Source organism: Haliotis asinina, chromosome 5 (genome assembly GCF_037392515.1).
Source record: "Haliotis asinina isolate JCU_RB_2024 chromosome 5, JCU_Hal_asi_v2, whole genome shotgun sequence".
NCBI classification, from domain to species: Eukaryota; Metazoa; Mollusca; class Gastropoda; order Lepetellida; family Haliotidae; genus Haliotis; species Haliotis asinina.
Window position 1 is genome coordinate 40,670,772 of NC_090284.1, and position 18,263 is coordinate 40,689,034.

Genomic DNA, 18,263 nt, shown 5'->3' on the forward strand with positions numbered 1-18,263 from the left:
GTGTCTCTGTGGTATGTCATTATAAATGACCAGTGGACGCTTTTCAAAACACCCTGTACCCCTCTTTTCCGCCTTTACTTTCACAGACTTAGTTTCCCTCATCCCCTACCAACAAACAACCCATTGCCAAACTTTGGTTTGGTCCACAAAGTGACAGCAGCATTAATTCATGTCGTTCGACATGACTTATGTCAAAGTAATAGCACATGTGGAATAGAGTCAATGTATGCTTTATATATACTGTCAAAGAAAAAAACGATGTGTCATCACCACTGATAATGTATGATGACACAAACAGACCTTTGCAGCCCCCTCAGCCTATTGTCACATGGTTTTGACCTTATTACAATAAGTATGTAGCATTATGACAGCTGCCTTCAGCTCAATAACCCTAATTTGATAACATTTGTAAGTGTCTTGTGAAATACTGTTTATAAATGTTTTCTTCTTTTATAAGCGCATTAAAGTTACTCATTTATTCACAGTTATCACCAGTATCCAGGGCAACTACGATTGATCCAGTCATGTAAGTCCTCATGTAAGTACCTGATTGTGATCCAAGTTTGTCCTGATGTTCTTTGGTCAGGCAGTATCATATCTATGTCAGCCAAACTGGGCTTTGGTGTGATGAGCGAATGCTAGAACCAACAGCACTAGGTTACCCAACTGCCCATGTTAGAATAGCAAGCATGAGACTGCTATATTGGCTGGTTAAATTCAGTGCTGTTGCATGTACTTATACCCAGAGTCATGGGATGTTGCTCTGATTATCAACCACAGGTTTGTCTGTTCCAAAGCATGATATCTATAGCAGTTACATTCCGATAAATCTCCACCATACCCTTGATGCATCCTTGACTCGGCCGATGAATTTATTACCTCCCTCGTGTGTCTTTTCATTCAATCACGTGTGTAGTCACTGGGAAGTTCAGCGTAACAATCACAAGTTGTTTTCACTTTTCAAATTATCTAAATGACTAAACGAAGCAACACAAATGAATATGATGAAGAGGTACTCTGAAATAGGTAGTAGGAGTTCTTGCATACATTGGTTTTTAAACATATGTATGATTTCACAAAATCTGAGTTGCACTGCAACAAACCTTCGCAAATCTTTGACACTGGCAAACTCGGTTGTAATGGCAGCAAAGCTGATTGGCTACTTTGAGAGCACAGAGCCAGCAAAGGAAGGCAATGAAATTATCGGGCCGAGCCGTAAATGGATCCAGGATATAGTGGAGATTTTTCTCAACCCTGGAGATATCGAGGATGGTCTGTTGCAGCTTTGATTCTTTACAGGTTGCAATCACATACCAGGAACATTTCAATAAACAAACTCAACTCACTTTGCTGAGAGAAAAAAGAATGAAACACCAGTACTACTGAAAACTGAAGAAAGCAAATTTTATTGCCATATTTAGATACAATCGAACATTCTGGCCCTACTGATCTGAAAACAGCCACCCTGTGTTTTATAGCACCAATGTTAGCACTCTGCTTGTAAACATGTACCCATTGAGGTGTTGTAACAGCCCGTATACATGTAGCCCATAACGTATATGCTATAACAGCCCGTATACACGTAGCCCATAGCTATACAGTTCATCTCATTCGCAGATGCTCTGCTGTTCATGAGATGCTGTTTGTATTCTTCCAAATGGAATTGTAAGTGTTCATGTCACAAACATCTATCAATAAATATTTAAAAAACAAACAAACAAACATGTTTTCAACATCAAAATTAGTCAGGGACATGAAAACCAAATGAAATATTTTGCTTTCTTTGTTTGGAATTATCCAAATACATGTACTCACAGCTATAAGTCTTAAGAAAAAATTAAACCTTGACATGCCTAAATTTATCCTTTGGCTAGTACCCTTAATGGATGTGAAAATATTTTCAACTAAAGATTTTGTAACTTTGATTATGAAATTATCTGACTCCATATCCAGACTGCAAGTAACAGAAATATATAAAACATTTTCAAAGAATATTCATACAAAATTTCACAAAACAACATTCCAGGTTAAAACATCTTGCAAACTGTAACATACACACTAATGGATAACACAATGCACCTTAGCAAACAGGAGAGTTGACCACTGAAACACAGAATGCAATGATGACTATGATGATTGTAAGGATAACAAATAAATAAAAGAAACAGTTTTAATTGATTCTTACTACAAAAGTCTGTTTAGTTCCTACCTAAAATATATAAATTATTTTCAAGGTCAGACCAACTTAATAATTTCATATATTACCAATAACTTGATATTTTGACACTGTTCTCCTCACTTCTTCTCTCCACAAAGATTCTCTCTTAAAATTAACCTCAAAATGTATGTAAAATACACAAAAATACAGTAACATACACACAACAATAGGTTTATTTATTGAATAAATAATTATCTCCCTTTTGCTGCTAATTTAAAATATATATAAAAAGAACAATTCATTAAACTGGTTTGGCCAATTATGATTTTAGATTAACAGCAATATTGATCAAATACACACATAACAGATTTACTCAAAGAGTATTTACAATGTTACCCTGTCTTGAATTTCTGCTATAATATCTTTCACAATGTTATCACCACTTGTATCACAGAAGTTTAAACCTCACATATTATTTTACTCAACACACGTTCATTATGACTCCATAAATATATGCATAAAACATTATGCATCTCATAACAATCATCACTGATAACATTTCATAACTATCTCACATCTCTGTTTGTAGTGGTGAGATTCAGCATGACATCCCTTACAATCTCTAACAAATGAACACCATCCTTCAAGTACACCACTCTTTGCAACTAGGATTCAGAGTTACTTCCCTTTACCAGTACACCGACAGGGGAAAAACCAGATAAGAATTTGAAACCATTTGTAAAGTATATTAACTTATTTTACTATTTACGCCACCAACTAATTGTTTTGATCTGTCTGTTGTTTTCTTTCAATAAACAACTATTTTTCAAAAGGAAAAATCACAAAATCACATACTAGTCAGCAGAGCTGTAGAAAGTTGTTTGAGCACTTGAGCAAAAAAATAAACACAAGACTGCAAACATTAAGCTGAAAATTAACCCTTGCTCTCAAAACAGAAATAGGTAAAAAAACAGCAGAAAAACACAAACCTAAAACATTCAGAGGGCTTTGTGTATTGTGGAAAATTATTATAAATCATGTCAGCTATTTACTTTTTTCATTTTCCAGATGTTGAAATTATCTTCAAGTTTGCATTGTTCAGTATGGAATGAAAAAAATATGCCACATTTATATTGTTTAAATATGTGATGTTTATTGTTGTAAACTGTAAATAAGCTGGCATTTCTTAAGGAGTAGGTAGCAGAATATGTTTCTGGAAACCAATCCTAGAGCTGTAAATCTATATTGACAAGTGTGCCATTATAATGGTATTGTAAATGTATTGTTTTGAAAAGGATAATTTAGCATTCTTGTTGTGAGAAAAATCATTTGTTTTTAAAACAATTGCTTCAATAAATAGACAAAATACAGTACACCCAGATAAAATGGATATAACAAACTAAAATTTGTTGATATGTTATGGCAAAAAAATATCAGATCTCTTGGCACCTTTAGTCAAAAGGTGATTCATGGTCATGACACAATGAAAGTAAAATCAAATAAACAAGCTGAAAGTCAGATGAGGATGAATTTGATGACAACCCTGTCTAAACTCGGCCTATAGGGGAGACAACTAGGGAATAAAGCTCAGGTGTCACTAGCTTCTGATCTATTGTAATGTCTTTTTTCATCTTATCATCCCCATTATCTACAAGTGAACTCTTCTATATGCTATGACTTGTCAGTCTGTGGAAGGAAATAGGGATGACAGGCCGGGCTGGTTGTTGGTCTGGGAGGACTTCTTGCACACAACTTGATAATCTTCAATAAATATTTACCTGTAAAGGCAAATATTTTGAAAATAATATCACTAAATATATGCAATGAAACATTAAGATGTAAAAACATTGTGCTAAGCGTCTAAGTATTCACAATCAATATTCAATATTATCAATCGACGTACAGCAACTCTGCAATCATCATCATCCAAGTTAATACACTGTCTCCCATTCTCTTCCCACAGAGGTTACTTCTGTCATATCTTTGTACGTATCCTCTGTTCTATTACGACTCTTTCATGGTGTGAGTGTTCGGATTTGTGATTGGTTGATATCAGATTTAGTTGTGCAATCAGCGATGTTGTTTCAAAAGTGATCAGTAATTTCTGGATGCTTCAGAAAACCAGAATCTCTTCCCCAGCACTTTGTTTCATCTAGACATAACCCAGACATATAAATGCGGACCATGGCGTCTCCACCCCACTTGCTGACAACGGACAAGCTAGCCATTAACTGTCTTAAGAGTCACATCAACAAAAACATCTTGTCAGTTGATTCCTGCACTCTCTATTACACTAGTTTTCGCTTTTCAGTTAAAGATGAAATATCAAATTTATCCTTCGCACGTTGATCAACTAACTTCATGGCAGCCACCATATTGGATCTAAGTTGATGCAACACAAGATAAGATTGGATAGAAAGGAGGGAGATAATTTGTGTTGTGATTTTTGGCTGTTAAGGGATTTTACGAGAACTGGGAAATATATGTATTAGAACAGAAGTGGGAAGTTATGACAAGAGTAACCTGGGAAGAGGATGACTATCTCCGTGTTCACTCAGACTCACAAAGAACTCACCTGTAGACAGGTACAGACACCATGTCAGGCCCTGGGGCTTGGGCCCTCTGTCTTGCGTGGGTTTCACAGTACAGCTTCTCCTCAACAACAAAGTATCCTGTAGCACAAACACAACACACATGTAGGAAAATGTGTTGTAAGTTTTAACTATATGTACTGTTGGAGAAATAGAAAAAAACTGTAAAAAAAAATTGTCATGTTTATCTCTACAATTTATGTAGTTAATAGGCGAAAGAGTGGAATATTTGTTAAAATAAGCTTTGCCTAACTACAGTCTCTGTGGTAGGGAGATAGGAAAGGTGAAGTTAGGGCTTTACTGAGGAGAGATTAGTGCGGAAATGGTTCATGCGAATTTCATCAAAATACAAAGTGACTCATTTAGAACAGACCATGGCTTTATGCAAATTAGTGTGTGATGATATTGTATTACAAAGAACCCTTTTTAAATGCCCATTTTGAAACTAGACTTAACCTCATTATAAACGATAGTTGTAAATGATAATAACTTTCATGCTGAAACTATTAAGGATGTAGCTACCATGGGGTCTCACTATCACAATAAAGAGAAACTGGTAGGAGGGGTCATCTCACAAGCTAAAGCAGCATGTGTAAAGCAGTGAGGATGGTTGGGGTTGGGTTGGGGGATAGTGATATCAGCTAAGATATGATAATCCCATAGAGGAATTTAAGTAGGGAAATATGCGGCATGCATTAACATATATAACAATATCCAGTCCTGTTGATCTTCAGGTTGTCATGCCACCTACATGTTTTGAGACATTTGATACGATCCTTTACTACGGGTTTCAGGTATCATACTCTTTTACATATATTATCTTCATGAAAGAAAGACATGTAAGATGATAATTAATACATATATTCAACACACATGAAAATGCCCACAATATCTTTAAGATGATCCCTTGTGCCAGTAGGTAGTGCATGCATTTCATGCCAGGTGAGATGACTTTTTGTCGTCATACCTGGCTGAGCAATGTAATTGCCACCTATAGTCTGATATATTGTTTTCAGCAGCTAGTCATACTTTTTTCAAAGTTTTGCCCAATTTTCTCAGTAAACATGCTTTTCATGGGTCTATTACTGGCTTGTGGCAAGCATAGCATGGCCACTATAAAGAATACCTTTCTGTTTCAGGTTCATACCACACGCTGCACACTTGAAACAGGCTACATGGTAGGGAAGTCCATTGGCTTTCACAATCACACCCCTGAGAACAGATAAAGAATATGTTCCATTTCATATTTCACATTTAATGGATAGTAATACTTGTTAAATGTTTGTTCTATAAAAATAGCTTAAGGAGAGTAGTATCATTTATGCAAATGTCAAAACATCAATACTGCTTAATGTGAAAATCGGCCATTTTACAATTACATTAACATACTCTTGGACACTAATGATGAACACTTGAAGGTACAAGTGTTCTTTTATTCCTTTCCAGGTTTCTTCACAAGGTATGTATTGCACTATGAGTGAAAATCTTGCATAAATAAGCTGGGGCGTAAATAGTGAATCTGTTGATTTCAGGGGTTATTTTCCATTGTGTTATTTTTCAAAGTTGTAAGTTGATTTTGCATTTTTGATAATTAGTTACTGTAAGTCCATACTGAAAGGTATCAGAATCTGCAAAAGTTTTTTTTTGGGGGGGTGTGCATGTAAGCTTCAAATAAAGAGTTAACATGCCTCTGAAGAAGAGAGTACCAGATTCACACTTACTGAGCAAGCATGTCACATTCTCCGCATCTCATAGATGGTTGCTGAGGTTTCTTCTGACTTGGAGGCAGGGCAGTTGGAGCTTTCACAGACCGGAATCCTGCCCCTGAATCTGAAAAACAAATCCTCCATCTAAAGCTTGTCAGTAGGACAAATTTAGGAATGGTAGACACTGAATACTTCCAATTTGAACAGTTTTCTATAGATATCGTAACATGAACATGGTTAAATTATTGAACATGTAGACAAAAGTTTATTATCAAAATATGTTCATCAAATCATATAGGTTGACTGATATTATTACATGATGCTTTTAGCTCAAACTTATTGGTGCCAGATGTTAACTTTCAATCAACATACAATGCAATGAGTACAAACAGCAAGTCCACCAACACTACGTGATACACGAAGCAAGCATTGCAAAACAAGGCTCCTGTGTAATAAAGGTACTACAGTGATGTTCAAATAACCTTTCCAAATTCCTAAAATTCAAGTTTAAAAAAATCCATTTTAATAAAGAAAGTGAGTAAGTTTAGTTTTACCCTACTTTTGACAATATTCCAGAATATCAAGGCAGGGGACCATTTTGATAAAGAGGTAAAAACTGTTTCAACACAATTTACACATTAAACATTTGTTTGTAGTTGACAGTTGACATGGTTTGAATTGATTGAGATGTCTTGTGCAGTTAGCAGTAATATCTGAGACAGATAAATTAAGCTGCAAAATGTCTTCAAATTGTCTTCAATACCAACTATATATATTCCAATAGATCTTCTGTAACTGATATTGTTACTACAGACAACATATTAGTGTTTTTCACTACCACAACAGACCACTGGTGTAAAACACTAAGAACAGTGTGATCAAGTAGTCACATGACTGTCATGTGACGCTGAAGCCCTCTCGTTTGAGGTATTAACTTAACATGCAGGACAAAATGCAAACCAACTCAAAAACTTCAAACACAGCAACACACAACTGTTCAGAACTATTTCGACTATTATGCTAATTTTACAATGATTAAATGTTACATTTCCATGCAAACTTGTACAAATCAATCCTTGTTAAGACAACAGATTTTTTCTTAATGTCCACTCATGAGGTGAAACCTCATGAAGCAGAGAATTGTTACCAATCTTAACGGCAAGAATACCTTTCAAGACAGGTTTCACTTGTTTGAAACTTGGTATCTTTTATTAACTGTCTTCACTAGAAAACTGAGTTTGAAGGCATCTTGGTAATCTGAACATAAAACATGCATAAATTATCACCTGTTATATTAGGTTACCATGGTAACAATATTGGTCCATTTCCTAGTAATAAATAATATTTGTTTAGTATCATCAAAAATATTGGCGACTGATATTTTCAAAAATGACCATAGAAATACTAAATAAATAGATAAAATATATCTCAAGTAAATTACGATGCAAGGTCAAATGAATTATTCCCACTTGATAATACTTAGTCTGCTGATAATTGTGTGACATTTGGAGGGAGATACATCGAGGGATGGAAGTCACACTACCCCAGTTCTTATGAAAATCAGGTCAAGATCAACACAGAAAAAGTTGTCATAAATATTTCAATAAGGGGCCTTCATAAAGATACTGACTGACTATTCACCTACAATATCAGACACCAATTGGATACGAATTCAGTTCAAAATGTCTGGTTAAATCATGTACTGATATTACCCATTTCTGAAACATTTGCAATTTGTCTCATTTTCATAAACAATAGAGATAACTTTGGGTTCTCAAAGGCTAGTACATTTATCAGTTGTGATCAACTGCAGAACATGTGATTATGTAGTGACATCATGTGTCTATGTGATCAAAGCTCTCAAACAATATTTTACTCTGCTATTTACTACACCAAGAACAAGGAGAGAACATAAAATCAGCTGTGTTTCAAATTTAATCATAAGTAGAGGCAACATTTGTGTATCTCAACTTCTAATGGGGAAAAATACGTTTCAGAGTGTATACTTCCTTCCTCCTTGTTTAGGAGGTCTTTCAGATCAAATCAGGGGTGTGGTTTGGGCTAAAAACTGGGTGATTCAGATCAAATCCTATGTGTTCTGGACAAAATCATGGGTGTTTCAGGTCAAAGCAAGGGTGTTTCAGACTAAATCCTAGGTGTTTACATGTTTACCCTTCCGTAAATCACAAGGATGTTTCATAATATCCCATCGACACACACTCCCATGATGCTAGTCACTGATGGGTCTGCTATACCAGACTGGATGAGGAGTTTTCTGTTTGAGAGCCTTGACAATGTAGTGAAACATGCAAACCAACACATACATGGCAACTCGCCCTGCTGCTCTAAGTTATCCTGCAGAGCCTTGAACGTGCGTGACTGAACATGCGGATTAGTGTAGCCCTTATATTCGGGTTCCTGCCCTTCTGGGATCTCCTGGTAGCGTGCACTCTCCTGACCTTGCTGTTCCCCACCCATGGGTTCAAAGGTCCCAGTCTTCTTTGTACCCGTGTCAGAATCACTCACATCTAGGCTGGAACAAGGAAACAAACATTAAAATCATTTTACTGACCAATATGATGTGACGCTGGGGTAGTTATATATTCTTCCAAACACTGTATTGCATCTAATAAGACCTGCGCTGGCTTCCTGTCAAACTAAGAATTGAATTCAAACTGTTGTGTTTTGTTTACCAGCGTCTCCACTCTGAAAGTTCAGAATACTCGTACCTACGGGAGCTCCTTAAACCATACATCCTAGAAAGACAGTTCAGCTCTCAAAATCAGAACTTGCTCTCTGTACCACGCTATATACTTGAAACATCTGGAAAGAAATCCCTTGCTAATTCTGCCCTTGTTCTACTTAGGAACTCTCTCCGTCTGGTTATAAAATCTGCAGTTGACTTTACCCCATTAAAACACTGAAGACCCACCTGTTTTCATCCCATTATAACTAACTATATATGGTATAGAAAAACAGGGTGACTTTCAACCAACAATTTTGTCATTGAGACCTTGTGCGCTGAACGTGTGGAGCTCAAAGATCCGCTTCAACTCTGTTGAGCGACGGAGTTTAGTGATAGTCTCCCGTTCAGGGTTTGCCTTACGCTGAGTGATAATGGTGTATCTCAGATCACTCTTTTGATAACTGGGGAGATTGAAATGGTGAGCAACAGGTTTGTCCTTTCTCGTGGGTAATGTCTGCAAAGCGTTCAGAAAGTCTGATTCTGAAGGCCCCCTTTTTTTACACCTACATATTTTATGTTGCAGGAGTTGCAAGTGACAGATATACTACATTGTGACTTTGGCAACTGTATTCACGGGCCGGATATTTGCAGCCTGTGTGAGTACTGTAAAAGTACTGGGAAGAGTTGATATTTCTGCATTCTCTGCAGTAATAATTGTCAGAGAGCTGCTTTTTTGCTTTTGCAACGTAGTAAGTCGTATTTTGAAAAACTACAGCCAAGCCCTTATCACCTTTTTTAATAACTATTTCGTTGTTACTTTTGAGCTTGTTGAGTGCAAGTAATTCAGGTTTTGTAACATTGCAGAAGTGGAATTTGGTGTTTTCTAGTTTTAAGAAATCACTGGTAACAGCTTTGAAGAATGCTTCAAGACCATACTGTAGGGTGGGTTCCAAGTGCTTTTAGGAACAAATTCAATGTCAAGTGGATATCTACCATCTGACGGGGTGTCATGAAAAATTGTCATGCGTCGAAAGAGTGCTTTTAAGTCAGAAAATGACTGTCTTTTATTACACCTAGCTGGTGTAGGACTGAATGTTAAGCCCTTGTTGAGAATGCTCACTTGTGAGTCAAATAATTGATAATCAGAGAGATTTACCACAAAATTCTGGTAACTTTCCGAATTTTTATTGGCATTATTATTGATTCACATGTCAATAGAAAGATCTGAAGTGTTGTTTAGGTCTAGGTTCCCCTGCAGGGCGGCGAGAGCTTGATGGACTGGAATTCTGCCTCTGGGGGTTGTTGTTGCAACATCACCTGTTGGTGAGTCAGCGACGGGGTTGGGTCGGTGGTCGGCGTTCATTTTGACGACGTGGGAGTTGTTTTCTGGAGCAAGAGGGTGTTGGTGCGAGGCTCGCCCGGAATAAAGTTTTCCATGGTAAACGGGTCTTCTATATCACAGTTCTTTTTTAGTTCGGTTTATTGAGGCGAGGAGTGTGAGTGCTCGTTTCCTCCCTGGTGATGACGGTGGAGATGCCAGTGTTGTTAGTGTGGTGGTGTTTTTCCTCCAGGTCCCACGGGAACTCCGATTTGAGTGTCGTCAGTGGAAGTTTGCTGTTGTCTTATCAGGTCCAGGTGGATGTTCGTAAGTGATTATGAACAAGTCTTGACAGTGTTGGCTCTGGCAGTGGCAAGTGCCTCCGGGGGTAAAATAGCCTGCAGGGTTGGCAGCTGAACCCTTTAGGCTTCAGGTATCAGGTTTGCCTTAGCGCAGGTTTCTAGAAACCTGATCTAGGTTCCCAGTCTGATAGTCTTCAAGTGGGCATTGCAAAAAGTGCAATAGACCAGCATAATGTGCACCGATAGATCAACTGCTTGGGCTTGGTGGGTGCTTGGCCGGTGGCAGTGTCCAGGTCGAAAGTGAGTTTTGGAGCTGGGTTCAGTGTGTTTCCAATTCGATGGTGTACTATTTGGACCCAGAGGTGGTGGCTGGTCTGGCTGGTGTGGCGGGTAGATACCGGAGGAGGTGTTCCGGTGGGGTGCCAATGGTTGCTGGTAGTGTATCCGGAGTGTAATGGATGTGTTGCTTATGATTTCAGGGCCACGGGAGGGCAGTGCTGTAACCATGGAGATGTGTCCAGTTGGCAACTCATATATCAGACTGGTTGTAATGTACTGTCTCTCATTGTGTGGTTGACAATGTACGGGTCTATATGTGTGATGTGTTACTATTGAAGAAATGTAAGATTCACATTCCTAAATAAAGGTAAAAACGATGGTGTTGGTGAAAATAAGATTCTGAAACTAATTGTCTCAGTGTTTGTTATTTATCACTAGAGTGTTCCATGTAAATGAATGGAACTTATCTGGGCCGACAAATATAACAAAATAGTTATAAAGTTTGTCGGATCGCCAAAAGGTTAATACAAATTGTATATAGGATAAATATAGAATTTGTATAAATAAAGTCCTTCACTGCTGGTTTGGGACCTGGGGCCCTAGCACGCTATGATTTGTGTGAGGGGCTCAGTAAAGTAGCAACACATGTGATTGTAAGAGTATATAACTTGTATTCCGGATTAGAATGAATGTGTAATCCAACTGGATTAACACATAATGACATTTCACACAGTCAATGGTGGTGCTCAGATGTATGCTAAAACTCATCAATATGGCTGTCGGGCTGTATCACCGGGGTGGTGAGGGTCAAAAGCATGGCTGAGGAGAGTATGTCCTGGTGCTCTGCCTCGGTGTTCACTAATAGACGATATTCCACCAGAATGTCGTCAAGGGTTCTCCTTATGGCGGGGTGGCATATGAGTTGTTGGGCAAAGTTCTATACCCTGGTGGTGAAGGCACTGGCCCATTGAGATGGGAGGACTTCCCAGGGCTCTGTAATAAGAAACAGAGATGAATGTCTGTAGACCAGTTCGGGATCCCATCTCTTAACAGCACGTATAGGCATTTAGAATGACCTGGAGCATAAGCGCTTACCTGGTTTAGGAGTCTGTTTATAGTTCTAGGAGGTGTGCTGGAAGTGTTGGTCGGCGGGACATTTTCTGTCTCTGCTGGGCGAAAATAGCGTGGATCACTGGGTCTGATGGCGTATCCAGGGGGATTACCTTAGTACTCGCAAAGATGAAACTGTCTGCTGCCAGGAAACTGTCCTCCGGGTTGGAGACATGTGTTCCCATGGCTCTGGTGAAACCAGTGAGTGTGTCTCTCCGGCATATAACAGGTCTCATGTAACTTCTCATGTTGGACACTTAAGTGACAAATGAGTGTTTCATATTAAGGTGTTTCCGAGATGCGTCAGGCCCGTTGTATGACTGGGTACAGATGGTACACTCGAAAGCAGTGTTTTTGTGTTTGACTCTAATGTGCCTGAGCAATGCGTTTCTGCGGGGGACTGGCTCGTACCGCAGACAGTGCATGTGAAAAGATCGGCCATTTCAGACGGTGGTTGCTGAGTCTGACGAGTCCAACCTGGACTTGTGTATGGAATGTACATTTATTATTATTCTATACGAGATTAAGACTGAAATGCAGCGGAGAGGGTTTGGGTGATCCTGGCACAGTCAGGCTGGCAAAGCTCATCATCAGCTCAGGGCCCACGCCCCCTCTACATGCAGCCCAGACAGCGAATGGGACTTCTCCCAGGAAACACTGTATAGCTGAACCCACCAAGTACTCTCTGGAGAATATGAAGGCTCCCCAACACTGCAGCCTTCTGCATTACCCAGATTGTCAGAAGGGCTGTGCTCCCGGTGGAGAACCTGGGCACTCTCCTGATCTGCTCCAAGAGATCAGGAGGTATCAAACCAAGGGCACCAAGAACAATGGGGAGCCTGACAACAGTGTACTAGGGATGCAAGCAAGACATTTCAAAGGTGAGGTCCGCATATTTATCATGCTTTTCCTGAATCTTGACAATCACATTTCTGTCAAAGGGACACAAAATTCTATGATATAAATAATTTCATTGGTTTTATGAAAAAGGACAAGATCAGGTTTGTTGGCTGGAATTCGTCTCACGCTGTATATTGGTCTATTCCAGAGAAGTTTAAAAGCATCATTTTCCAGGATGCCTTGGACATGTTCAGGGTCGTACCATGGATGGACCTCGGGGTCATCCAGGCGAAGAAGTCGGTTGGACTGCTGTTCTGTTCCACACACTGCATGTACACATGATGCAATGGCTTCTCAGACAGCTTCTCCACAAAGGACCGACTCTGGGCCGACTTGATGAAAGACTTCACTTGGTTTACTCCCATCGCAGTACTGTCCAGCATTACATCGTCATCAACAAAATCAATTTCAAATTTCAGATTGTGTCACACAACCATCGCACGCTTATAATTGCTGTGGAATTCCTTGCTTTCATCATGAGTCTTGATGTGTGTCACCAGAGGATCATCTGATAAATATGTGCAAAAGTACACAATAAAATTCTATCATGAAGAGCCTCCACATTAATCAAACCCTGACCTCCAGAACTGATTGGCATATATAAACAAGTAAGAGAGGAACGAGGGTGGTGTGCTCTGTTATTAGACATGATCCTTCTGGTCAGGCGGTCAAGACTCTGGATGTCATGTTTGGTCTAATCCACTACTCCAAAGGAATAGGAGACGACTGGCACAGCAAAAGTATTGGTGTCTTTCACCTTGTTTCATGCATTTAGCTCTGAACTCAAGATTTTCTTGAAATGAGATTTATACTTGGCCCCAAGTTTATCTTGAATCTGGGCATTCTGGAGCTTGTCTTAAACTTGCATTCCAAGATGTAGGCCTTCCATGATATGTTCAATAATTCCTCCCCCTTGTAACTTGACCAATCCATTATTAGTTACCTTGCCACGTTTCAAATGAAAAGTATTACATTTGTCAAGTCCAAATGTCATGCCAATATCATTAGTGAAGGACTCAACAAGGAGAACCTGTTGTTTCAAATTGGTATCTCCTTTGGCAAGGAGCTCAGCGTCATCCATGTATAGCAGATGAGTAAGAGGTGTTGGGGATCTGTACTGAGGAGTCCCATCATGGTAACCCTCCTCCCTATTGAGCAGAAAACTCAACGGATTTAAAGACAGACAAAAAAGCAAAGGACTGAAGGAGTCCTCCTGAAATATTCCCCTTCTGATTGGAATAGATTCTGAAGTCTGCACCTGCCCTTGCAAGTACATCTCAAGCTGAGGTGACCGGCAACTCATTAAAGACTTGAGTAAATCAAGTAGTCGCTCAGGGAGGTCAATACACTGAAGAGACTTCAGAATCCATTCGTGAGGGACAGATTCATATGCCTTAGTCAATCCAGCACATGGAGAGGTCGCGGTGATACGTTTTAGTCTCTCAACTCTAGTAATGTTTGTTACTTAAAGAAATTGTTATCAACAGTATGTCTGCTTTCATATTGAGTACTAAATACAAACCCCAACTCATTCAGATACTCATATTCAACCCAGTTCATTAGTTTCTGTTAAATACTGACATAAATGTTGCCACCACCATTTCCATCTAATGTTATTAGTCAAATTCTCAATGAAGTAATTCACCATAATTTGTAATGGTGATAAATTTGACTACTCAAGTCATCCCCATCCCCTTCAACCTAACCCACTTGATATCATCCTTATTGTGTCCATGTTAACTCATGGTCCTTCTGTATGAAGTGAGTCAAATCACCCACTGCAACCACACCCTACTGTCTACACAAACTGATGACTCATCAATATACGTGGGCTTTCCCGCACATCCAGTAGAGCAATCAATACCAGTACTATACACCATGCAAATGCTGAGTGTATACAAGGTAATGATTGATCAACTGTTTGGCTGTCCTACATGTACAACCTGGCTCATGCTGGATAGGGAAGGTGTGAAATACAGAGCAACCAGGGATGATGACGATGAGGAGGAAGAGGAGGTTGACATTGAGGATGGTGGTGGTAATGATGATGATGATGTTACAGTATGGGACTTACAATCACTTTATTGCTCAGATGACTTTAGTACATATACGTCCCTCCGCTTCACCCCCCCTTTGAAGTCCAATAAAATTCTAAATATACTGCACACTTACATATACTTGACATTTTTTAATTCTGTGGAAGATTCCCTGTTTGTTCATACCATCCACTATTATCTCAGACCAAGCTCAAGTGCTTAATATTGCCTTTCAAAATAGCCTTCATCGTAAGTGTCCCATTTTTCACACTATACAAAATTGTGCTTCAAAGCGTTATTTGCTGCATGTTTTGAAATGTGAAAATCGGATAAATACTGTGAGTACTGAATTTCAAAAATAGCCTATTAATGATCACTGATATCAAGTTTTCATGTATCCAGTAATGATAATTCTAAAACGTCAATGAACCTTGAATCGGTTGGGATGTTTTCGAAATTACACTAACTCGAACGCCGAAGTGCGCTTCCCGACATATTGGATCGTCTTTACGAAATCATGTTTCAACAAGGCTGGTATTGAGACACCTATTACATCATATATATTTCATCTGCGACAAATGCATCATTGAATCCCCCCCACAACTTAGAATCAAATTACAAATGGTCTTTGTCACCAATACCAACTGTCTAGATAAAACAAAATGAAAGATACTGGGTATGTTTGAAATGTAAACAAAGAAAAATTCCTATTTTACACTGTGTAGCATTTTCAAAAATTTTCCAACATTCAGCCGTGTAGTCATTGCGTACAATAGCTCAATACGCTTAGAATATTCAGGGGAAGCGTATCATAGCAAGAAATAGCAAATAAAAAAGTAGTACAATGCAATCATTTGATAATTCATAAGAAACTGTCAAACCTTTAGTGCAGTGTGATGCCATGAATGACAAAAATCACGCAGAACAACAACAGGACTTCTTGCCATTTCTGGCTAATTCCATCGTTTACAATATAAACAATAAAAACATAACAATACACAGATAGTCAGAATACTTCTGATAACCTACATCTCACATTTATGTACAAAAGATCCCTGAATCAAGGAAAGAGTCCTGTGTACCCTTGTCAGCAAAGAAGCCATTTTGAACAAATCAGTCATCTGTAGTGATGTCACACGTCAACACTGCGGCACTTATTAGGCCATTTCTTTGAGGTGAAGGTCAGTTGAACAAGAGTGTACAAAATGACAATATCACTCCGATTGCACTATCAGTATTGTGATGTATATTTTGCATATTGTTCATATACTAGTATTTTTTCATGAAACTGATTTCAGTATCTACATGCATGCACATCCATGTTCAACATCATATTATATGTGGATATAGTGTGTGCATTTTTATTCTTTGAAAGCTAAATATATTGTTTGAATAATATTTACATGGGAAATTGACTCAGTGAGGGTACTATATCACATTTTAAGCCTCTACACAAATGTTAGAAGATCACACGTAGCCATTACTGCAACATGTGCTTTGGTTCCTGTGATGTATGTACAATATTCAATACGTTTAGACCAATCTTGCAGTTTCATATGAACAAGTTAATAAAATAATACCTTTTAAGTAAAACTGACAATTTTAATGAAAAGGATTTGCACATTTTATGAAATGTATAGGCACACATATTTAAAGGAATTGTCTTGTTCGTTGCATTGGTTTGTGCCATTTTTATAGACAAAACAATTATGAAAATTGACTGACCAGGTGCGAGTTTGTCAAAAATGTTTTATGATTCATCAGTCTATCCCCAGTACTTTTCGTTACACTCAACCACTGAGTCTAACAAAACCTTATGGGAGGTCGCATGAGGTAACCTTTGAGATTGACCAATCAGAACACTGCTTACCAAATCGCGAAAGTGCACATTCGCACTTGCCTTTTGAACTTTTTATCTCAAAAAGGTTCGTACCCGAGTGATGCACACGGCATACATACATCCATGACAACGGTGAATAAACAGCTGCTGAAATAGTGTTTTTGGCAATATTCAAGGATGTTATGTTGCGGAAATATTAGCTAATGGTAACCATGTCATCAGAAACCCCAAAGCGTATATACTGCAGGTCAAATAACAGTGTTATATGCGGATTTTTGTTTGTGGAGAGTTCTGTGTCAGTGGCCTGAATATTTTGAAAGTCCCTCCAATCCCTAAATAGTAGCTGTTGTCTGATTGGTTAAACCTATTTGACCGTTTCGCGTTTGATTGGACGGTCATTGGTCGCTCAAAGGTTACCTGACGCGACCTTCTACTAGGTTTTGTTAGACTCAGTGGTGGAGTGTAACGAATAACACTGAGACTAAGTTTACTTAGACTGATGATGATTCATTATCACTGTTTTAAATAATCAAATTCAATTAAAACATATTTTGAGGGCAGAATATCTAACTCAAACATTACCATGATTATTTAAAAATCCTTCCGTCCATATTCTAATACTTCCATACTAAAAAAGCGACCTCTTTGTATCTTTCATTGCATACTTATGAAGTGAAATAATTACATAATCATAAGAAGACAAGTTTATATCCTAAACAAGTATTCAATGAATATTCAAGTGTTGTGAAATTTTCATTTACACAAAACTGATGCGAGACAGGTGCATGTGTTGCTCACAATAAGATACGTAGTAAAACTGTCTGTTGATATATTCAGGACACTATTTTAGTATTTCACTATTCAAAGCCATTCATTTTATGTTTTGTCTAAAAAGTGTTGAAATATGACACAGAAGCCAGGATCTTTTACACATTGAGTGTATATTAGGTTAAATATACACTAATTAGCAAACCTGTGCCTTTTTCCAACATCACAAAATTCACAGAACATGCCATGACGTCTACCTAAATGTCGCAGTATTTTCAGTTATTTCATTACATTTGAAGATGTGTCTGTTACTATGTTAATAATGACGCAAAATTAATCAAAATACATCTACACAAACAGGAGAATATGGGAATCTAAGACAAAATTATGTATCGGATAGGGACATACAAATCGCTATTACCTGCTTTTTGATGTAGTACACTGGCATCTTTTCTTACAAAAGTGTGAAACTATTAAAAGGTATCCTCTCATATTGGGGAACTTTGTATTGGAATAGTTTTTCATTGTGAACAAAACATAACGAAAATATACTGTCGATATCGACAGCA

At 38.2% G+C, this 18,263-nt stretch overlaps 1 protein-coding gene across 3 annotated transcripts in view; it reads right to left on the minus strand.

The window, feature by feature from the left end:
- Positions 1–1,383: 1,383 nt before the first annotated feature.
- Positions 1,384–18,263, minus strand: part of LOC137284452 (PDZ and LIM domain protein 3-like) — a 35,728-nt gene continuing 18,848 nt past the window's right edge. The window contains exons 5-9 of one of the 3 annotated variants that reach the window (XM_067816264.1): positions 8,915–8,988; positions 6,471–6,579; positions 5,876–5,961; positions 4,734–4,830; positions 1,384–3,936 (exon numbers count right to left, since the gene is read on the minus strand). In XM_067816264.1, the coding sequence (XP_067672365.1) occupies positions 3,933–3,936; positions 4,734–4,830; positions 5,876–5,961; positions 6,471–6,579; positions 8,915–8,988 (370 nt within the window). In that variant the 3' untranslated portion in view covers positions 1,384–3,932. Of the gene's footprint in view, positions 3,937–4,727; positions 4,831–5,875; positions 5,962–6,470; positions 6,580–8,779; positions 8,989–18,263 lie in introns of those variants that run through there. The other 2 variants (XM_067816262.1, XM_067816263.1) reach the window with 2 other exon arrangements.